At 28.0% G+C, this 8,296-nt stretch overlaps 1 protein-coding gene across 1 annotated transcript in view; it reads left to right on the top strand.

Annotated features, from left to right (window-relative positions):
* Nucleotides 1–3,336: 3,336 nt before the first annotated feature.
* Nucleotides 3,337–8,296, top strand: part of LOC119606240 (ecdysone-induced protein 75B, isoforms C/D) — a 177,235-nt gene continuing 172,275 nt past the window's right edge. The window contains exon 1 of the mRNA XM_037959664.1: nt 3,337–4,063. Within this exon, the coding sequence (XP_037815592.1) occupies nt 3,979–4,063 (85 nt within the window). The 5' untranslated portion in view covers nt 3,337–3,978. The remainder of the gene's footprint in view (nt 4,064–8,296) is intronic.

The following is an 8,296-nucleotide window of genomic DNA, read 5'->3' as shown; positions in this document are numbered from 1 at the left end:
AGTTTAGTCTATAGTCTAGTCTATAGTTTAGTCTTTTAGTTTCTTTTAACAGGCTTTAGTTTTCTTTTAAGCTAAAAATCTCCTTGAATAACTACTTTAGACATAAAGCTTTTTTCTTTTAACAAAAAGTTCAGCAAATTCTCCGACACAAACCCCAATCCTCTCCCCCCAAAAACAGCAAAACTAAAACTATAATTTCTATACTCGTAAAAGTAGGACATCAAACAAAGCTTTTTTTAGCATCAAACCAATTCTATTAAATCATACTAAAAAACGCACGCGCTGCAACGTGTTCGAACGCCAAAGCGCGCGTCTTTACACAGAAAAGCTTTTTTTAAGAAAATAAGCAATAAATATTCTTTTAAAATGAAAGCTTTTTTTGCGAGAGGGGGTGTTAAAGGCAAATGGTTTGAACGAGCAACTAGTTAAACAATTTTTTCTTTTTTCTCGACTTCTAATATTGATTCTAACATGTTGTAAGCACATGCCTGTCTGCCTGCCTGCCACTGACACTGTCACAGTTAAATAAAAATTGTTTTTTATTCCACATTCGCCAAGCGCCAACGATACAACGAGCGGTTTAAGTGAAAAAGAAACAAAATATAAATTTGCAATCAATTTTGAAAAGAGCACCTAATATATTAACAAAAGAGTAAATAAACAAAGAAAATACTTGATAACAGAAAGAGTCGTAAGGCGGTAAATTTGAATTTTTTATAAAAAAATTTAAAACAAAGTGTCGTCATAACCATAACAGGACTAAACAGTGATTTAAAATAAGAGAATTAATTGTAAACCTAAGCTTCTGCTTAAAGTTGTTGCCATAAAAAAACTCCAAAAATTTAAAATCCAAATTTCAATAAAAATTCAACAAAATTAACAAATTTTATCAAAAAACGTAAGTGGAAAGGAGAATTTTAAAAACAATTAAACAATTTATAGAAAATAGTAGTAAAATTGCAATAATTTCAAAAAGTTCCAAAATTTCCAAAAAGTACCTTTTGAATGAAAAAACTCAAAACTAAGCAAAAACTATGAAAATATAAAAATCTACGTTAAAAATTAGCCAAATATGTAAAAATTTTCAAATTTCCAAAAAGTACCAAATTGCTAAAAAGTACCTTTTTTAAAAAGTGCTCAAATTGAGTGAAGGAAACTCTAAACCAATTAAGAAACTAAAATAATACAAGGAAAACTAAATAAATCACCAATTTTCAAAAAGTACCAAATAACAAAAAAGTACTTTTTTCAAAAAAAAAGTTTTTTAAAAGCAAAGAAAACTTGTGTGAAAATCATAAATTATATAAAAATAAATACAAAATTCAAAAAATCTTAAACTTTTGCAAAAAAGTACCAAATTACAAAAAAGTAATATTTCTGAAAAACTTTAAACAATTAAAGAAAAACTGTAAAAAAGTGAAATATAAACAAGAAAATTAAAAAAAATCGAAAAAGTACTAAATTACAAAAAAGTATCTTTTTTGAAAAAAGTACCAAAATTTAAAGAAAACCTCCTAAGGAAATAAATAAACTAAAACAGGCCAAGAAAAATAAATAAATGTTAAATTTCGAAAAAGTATCAGAATCATCAAAAAAAAAGTAAAAAAATCTTAAATTTTTCAAAAAAACTACCAAATTACAAAAAAGTACTTTTTCAAAAAAGCAACAAAAACTAAGAAAAAATGCAAAAATAGGTAAAAACTAAACTAAAAAACTAAAAAATTTTAAATTTTCAAAAAGTACCAAATTACAAAAAAGTACTTTTTCCAAAAAAGCGACTTTATATTAAAAAAAACTAAGATTAAATAAAAACTGTGTAAAAATAACCTAGAAAACTATAAAATCGAAAAATTTCAAAAAGTACCAAATTACAAAAAAGTACTTTTTTTCAAAAACACCAATTCAAAATTAAACAAAAACTTTAACAATTTTGAAAACTGTATAAAAATAAGATAGACATTTTAAAAATTTCTTATTTCTAAAAAAGTACCAAATTTCATAAAAGTACCATATTCCAAAAAATTTACTTTTTCCAACAAAAACTTACTCAAAATTAAACAAAATTGTTAAAAAAGTGAAAAACTAAATAAAAATTTTATTGGAATATAAGAAATTTTATAATTTTAATAAGTACCAAAATTTTCAAAAAGTACTTTTTTATAAATAACTTCCCTTAATTAAAGAAAAACTCTTAAAACATTAAAAAACTACTTAAAACATAATAAAGTAAATTAAAAAACGCTTTATAGCAAAAAAGTACCAAATTATCAAAAAAGTACTTTTTGCAAAAAAAAACATTCTAAACTAAAAGAAAACTTTTAAATAATATTTTCAAACAAAATTTGTTAAAAATTTTGCCCCTTCACACATAAAAACCAAAAAAGTACTAAATTTTAAAAAAGTACTTTTTCAAAAATTACAGAAATTCTAAGAAAAACTGGAAAAATAGTAAAAAACTTCAAACTACACAAAAACTAATCAAGAATTTGCAATAAAACGCAAACTAACAAAAAGTACCAAATTTGCAAAAAAGTACTTCTTTCCAAAAACAAACCCAAAATTAAAGAAAACCAGTGAAATCTTAAACACTCTATTAACAATAGACCAGAATTTTAAATAAAAAACGAAATTTCCAAAAAAGTACCAAAAACTGAAAAAAGTACTTTTAACACAAAAGTGAAAAAAATTCCAAAAAACATCAAACTTTTAAGTGTAAAGACACTTTTAAATTTCAAATTTACCAGAAAACCCTAAAAATTGTATTAAATTACAAAAAAGTACCAAATTGAAATAAGTACTTTTTTCACAAAAACAACTCAAAATAAAAGAAAACCAGTGAAAACTTAAACACAATATTAACAAAACACCACAAGTTTAAATAAAAACCAAAATTTCCAAAAAAGTACCAAAAAGCTAAAAAAACGAAAAAAGTACCAAATTACAAAAAAGTACTTTTCGAACAAAAAGTACCAATTAACTAAAATTTCTACAAAAAAAAAAACACAATTTACAAAATTTTATCTAAAACATTGAAAATACTTTAAAAAAGTACTAAATTCTGAAAGTACCAAAAAAGTACCTTTTGCAAAAAATTACCAAATATTGAAAAACTGCCAGAAACTATTTAAACATTCAAATTATATTAAATAATTGAAAATATTTGAAAAAAAGTACCAAATTAAAAAAGTACTTTTTTAAAAAAGGTATAAAAATTAAACTAAAACAAAAACATTTTAATAAAACTAAACAAATTGCAGTAAAAACTTATAATTTGCCAAAAGAAAAAAGTACATAATAACCAAAAAGTACTTTTTTCAATAAAAATTTTAAAAAATTCTTTAAAAAAATAATAAAAATACCAAAAAGTACTTTCTTCAAAAATACAACGAATTAAGTGTCATTTATCCTCAAATTAATACAAATTTAATTTGTCAAGAAAAAGTTTTCAAAAAAATCCCTTAAATCTTAGAAAATCTTAAGCTATGGATTTTCCTCAAATGTTGTACGTTTCATGAAAATGCATAAAGACTTGACAAAAAATAAAACCCGTAAAAAACCTGTTTTAGTCAAATTGAAACATTGTCGTTTGTGATACAAATACAAAAATTAGTTCAAATAAATTAATTTTTAAATAAAATACAAATTAAATTAATTGTTTAAAATTACAAATTATAAATAAATTAAATCAAATTACTCTCTCTCTCGCAAGTGTTAAATAATTGTAAAAGGTGCCATATTTAAAACAAAATCCTTTAAAAACTTAAAAGTTTACAACAACAAAGTGCCGTTATTAGTTAACTCATAAAATAAAAGCTCGAAAGTAAAAGAAAAGTTCAAATCCTTATTATTAATAAGATTTAGTTAAAATTAAGCTTTTTGACCGATAAAAAAAGCTTTTATTCAACTTAACATTTTGTTCTAACAATTGCCTGCACAAAAATTCCCTCAAAAAACTCTCAAAAACCACGACTAGTCAAGATGACAGTCGGCTCACGAGAAGATCTCTTTGCGAATGCAAAGCCCATTGATGATACCGAACGTTTGATAGGACGTGTTTTAGCTGGTGAGTGAGAGAATAGAATTTAAGGAACTTGTTTAAAATTTTATATAAAGCTTTATTAAAGCTTTTTCTTAGTTTTACTTATTTTCTAATTCTGTTCCAGTTCTACTTAGTTGAGTTCTAGTTCAGTTCTACTTCAGTGTTAGTTCAGTTCTAGTTCTCTTCTGTTCTAGTTCGGTTCTAGTTCAGTTCAGTTTTAGTTCAGTTCTAGTTCAGTTTTAGTTCAGTTCTAGTTCAGTTCTAGTTCAGTTCTAGTTCAGTTCTAGTTCAGTTCTAGTTCAGTTCTAGTTCAGTTCTAGTTCAGTTCTAGTTCAGTTCTAGTTCAGTTCTAGTTCAGTTCTAGTTCAGTTCTAGTTCTAGTTCAGTTCTAGTTCAGTTCTAGTTCAGTTCTAGTTCAGTTCAGTTCTAGTTCTAGTTCAGTTCTAGTTCAGTTCTAGTTCAGTTCTAGTTCATTTCTAGTTCAGTTCTAGTTCAGTTCTAGTTCAGTTCTAGTTCAGTTCTAGTTCAGTTCTAGTTCAGTTCTAGTTCAGTTCTAGTTCAGTTCAGTTCTAGTTCAGTTCTAGTTCAGTTCTAGTTCAGTTCAGTTCTAGTTCAGTTCTAGTTCAGTTCTAGTTCAGTTCTACTTCAGTTCTAGTTCAGTTCTAGTTCAGTTCTAGTTCAGTTCTTGATCAGTTCTAGTTCAGATCTAGTTCAGTTAATTTCTATCTCAGTTCTAGTTCAGTTCTAGTTTTGTTCTAGTTCAGTTCTAGTTCAGTTCTAGTTTTGTTCTAGTTCAGTTCTAGTTCTGTTCTAGTTTTGTTCTAGTTCTATTCTAGTTCTGTTCTAGTTCTGTTCTAGTTCTGTTCTAGTTCTGTTCTAGTTCTGTTCTAGTTCTGTTCTAGTTCTGTTCTAGTTCTGTTCTAGTTCTGTTCTAGTTCTGTTCTAGTTCTGTTCTAGTTCTGTTCTAGTTCTGTTCTAGTTCTGTTCTAGTTCTGTTCTAGTTCTGTTCTAGTTCTGTTCTAGTTCTGTTCTAGTTCTGTTCTAGTTCTGTTCTAGTTCTGTTGTAGTTCTGTTCTAGTTCTGTTCTAGTTCTGTTCTAGTTCTGTTCTAGTTCTGTTCTAGTTCTGTTCTAGTTCTGTTCTAGTTCTGTTCTAGTTCTGTTCCAGCACTGTTATAGTTCTGCTCTAGTTCTGTTCTAGTTCTGTTCTAGCTCTATTCTAGTTCTTTTACATTTTATTCTTTTACATTTCTTGTCTATAAGTTTTTGCAAAATTCTGACATTTTATTGGTTGAAATTTTTTTTGCAAATTTCCCTCAAATTTCTGTCATTTGCTATAAAAACTTTTTTATCTATTTCTTGTAGTTATTTTCGTGTCTGTATCAGAATTTTGTATGATTTGTGAATGTTCCGGTGTGTTTGTGTGCAAATAAAATTTCATAGAAGTATGAGTTTGAACGTATAGATATGCGGTCATTGAACTTTTTAGCAACTTAACCTAATTTTTTTATATGTATATGATTGTTGTTTGTTTTTACTGTGTACTTACTATCACTTTCAGTTGAAGAAATTTCTAATATCAAGACAATAGATTAGGTAAATATTTTTTGGTATAATTCATAGCTGCTAAATATATATACTATTAATGTGAACACTTTCTGTTTTTGTTATTTGTTTAAACAACAAATGAACAAATTAATGAAATTTTTATTTGGTATAGTAAATATTTGTTAAATTAAGATAATTGCGTAGAAAAATAATAATAAACATGTGTTATTTGTTGAAATTTTAAATAAATATAGAAAAATGTTGAAGAATTTTGAAATGAAACTTTTTTCACAAGTTTGCGATTTCAGTAAAAGCCTGCTTCCCATACACTTAAAAAGTTTTACTTAATTCTATTTATTTTACTTAAATTTCTCTTCTAGTTCTCATACATGTTTGACTCCATATGCCAACATTTATTTGCCACCAAATCGCATCCAACCTTTAAGCACGAAATGAAAATGAAATTAATAATAATAAAAAATCAAAATAAATATTACACATACGCACTCTTACTCTCATTTCAACTAAATTAATAAAAGAAAAAACATTTTCACTCTCATTTACCAAATCAAACAAAAACACACACTTACAAACACTGATTTGCATACTAAAAACTACAGCAGAGAATTCGCATCAAACTTTTTTTACGAGTATGTGTCTTTCTCTCTATAAAATGGCATCAAAACTTTTTTTTACAATTGTTACAACAACAATTATGTTCTACACTCTCCCGTGTACTCAGTACACACAAACACAAAAGTTCAATGACCGCAAATATCCATGGCCTAGTTAGTAAAACAAGCAAAAACAAATATATAAATGTTTATTAATAAAAACAACAACTACATACCATACTACTTATATTAAGTAAATGTACTCACTGCTGCTACCTCAACTCCCCCTTTGTTCCACGAACCTTAGTCATTTGTGTTCATATTAATAATTGTCTCCCTACTTTTAGTGAAACAAAACTCAAAACACGAGCGTACATTGATATTCGTATTAAAGAAATTTGAGCAAGGAAACGAAAGACTTAACGAAGTTTACTTTTTGCTCCACACGATGTGTTCCTCGTGTTCATTTAGCTTTAAATGTGTTTGCTAGCGAATGATAAACGAATATGTTGAGAAACTTTAACGAAGTCTACGACATTGTTGTTTTTTATTAAAGGACAGTTATTTCTATAACTGTGATGTTTTTAAATTCCTGAATACTGCTCAGTTCTAGTTCTGTTCTAGTTCTGTTCTTGTTCTGTTCTAGTTCTGTTCTAGTTCTGTTCTAGTTCTGTTCTAGTTCTGTTCTAGTTCTGTTCTAGTTCTGTTCTAGTTCTGTTCTAGTTCTGTTCTAGTTCTGTTCTAGTTCTGTTCTAGTTCTGTTCTAGTTCTGTTCTAGTTCTGTTCTAGTTCTGTTCTAGTTCTGTTCTAGTTCTGTTCTAGTTCTGTTCTAGTTCTGTTCTAGTTCTGTTCTAGTTCTGTTCTAGTTCTGTTCTAGTTCTGTTCTAGTTCTGTTCTAGTTCTGTTCTAGTTCTGTTCTAGTTCTGTTCTAGTTCTGTTCTAGTTCTGTTCTAGTTCTGTTCAAGTTCTGTTCTAGTTCTGTTCTAGTTCTGTTCTAGTTCTGTTCTAGTTCTGTTCTAGTTCTGTTCTAGTTCTGTTCTGTTCTATTCTAGTTCTGTTCTAGTTCTGTTCTAGTTCTGTTCTAGTTCTGTTCTAGTTCTGTTCTAGTTCTAGTTCTGTTCTAGTTCTGTTCTAGTTCTGTTCTAGTTCTGTTCTAGTTCTGTTCTAGTTCTGTTCTAGTTCTGTTCTAGTTCTGTTCTAGTTCTGTTCTAGTTCTGTTCTAGTTCTGTTTAGTTCGTTGTTCTAGTTCTGTTCTAGTTCTGTTCTGTTCTAGTTCTGTTCTAGTTCTGTTCTAGTTCTGTTCTAGTTCTGTTCTAGTTCTGTTCTAGTTCTGTTCTAGTTCTGTTCTAGTTCTGTTCTAGTTCTGTTCTAGTTCTGTTCTAGTTCTGTTCTAGTTCTGTTTCTAGTTCTGTTCTAGTTCTGTTCTAGTTCTGTTCTAGTTCTGTTCTAGTTCTGTTCTAGTTCTGTTCTAGTTCTGTTCTAGTTCTGTTCTAGTTCTGTTCTAGTTCTGTTCTAGTTCTGTTCTAGTTCTGTTCTAGTTCTGTTCTAGTTCTGTTCTAGTTCTGTTCTAGTTCTGTTCTAGTTCTGTTCTAGTTCTGTTCTAGTTCTGTTCTAGTTCTGTTCTAGTTCTGTTCATGTTCTAGTCTGTTTAGTTCTGTTCTAGTTCTGTTCTAGTTCTGTTCTAGTTCTGTTCTAGTTCTGTTCTAGTTCTGTTCTAGTTCTGTTCTTTCTGTTTTAGTTCTGTTCTAGTTCTGTTCTAGTTCTGTTCTAGTTCTGTTCTAGTTCTGTTCTAGTTCTGTTCTAGTTCTGTTCTAGTTCTGTTCTAGTTCCGTTCTAGTTCTGTTCTAGTTCTGTTCTAGTTCTGTTCTAGCTTTGTTCTAGCTCTGTTCTAATTCTGTTCTAGTTCTCTTCTTGGTTCTGTTTTAGTTCTGTTCTAGCTCTGTTCTAGTTCTGTTCTAGTTCTGTTCAAGTTCTGTTCTAGTTCTTTTTTTGCTACTCTACTGGTTCTACTTCATTTCAAGATCTAGTTCTTTTTTTCATTTATTTCTTTCCATTGCTTTTCACTTTGTGCTTTTTGAAATCAATTCTACATTTTTC

Source organism: Lucilia sericata, unplaced genomic scaffold (assembly GCF_015586225.1).
Source record: "Lucilia sericata isolate MDLA Ls3-8-SP2 unplaced genomic scaffold, ASM1558622v1 Contig000562F_arrow, whole genome shotgun sequence".
NCBI classification, from domain to species: domain Eukaryota; kingdom Metazoa; phylum Arthropoda; class Insecta; order Diptera; family Calliphoridae; genus Lucilia; species Lucilia sericata.
The sequence above is the reverse complement of the archived record's forward strand: the minus strand, read 5'-3'. Positions and strand labels throughout refer to the sequence as shown.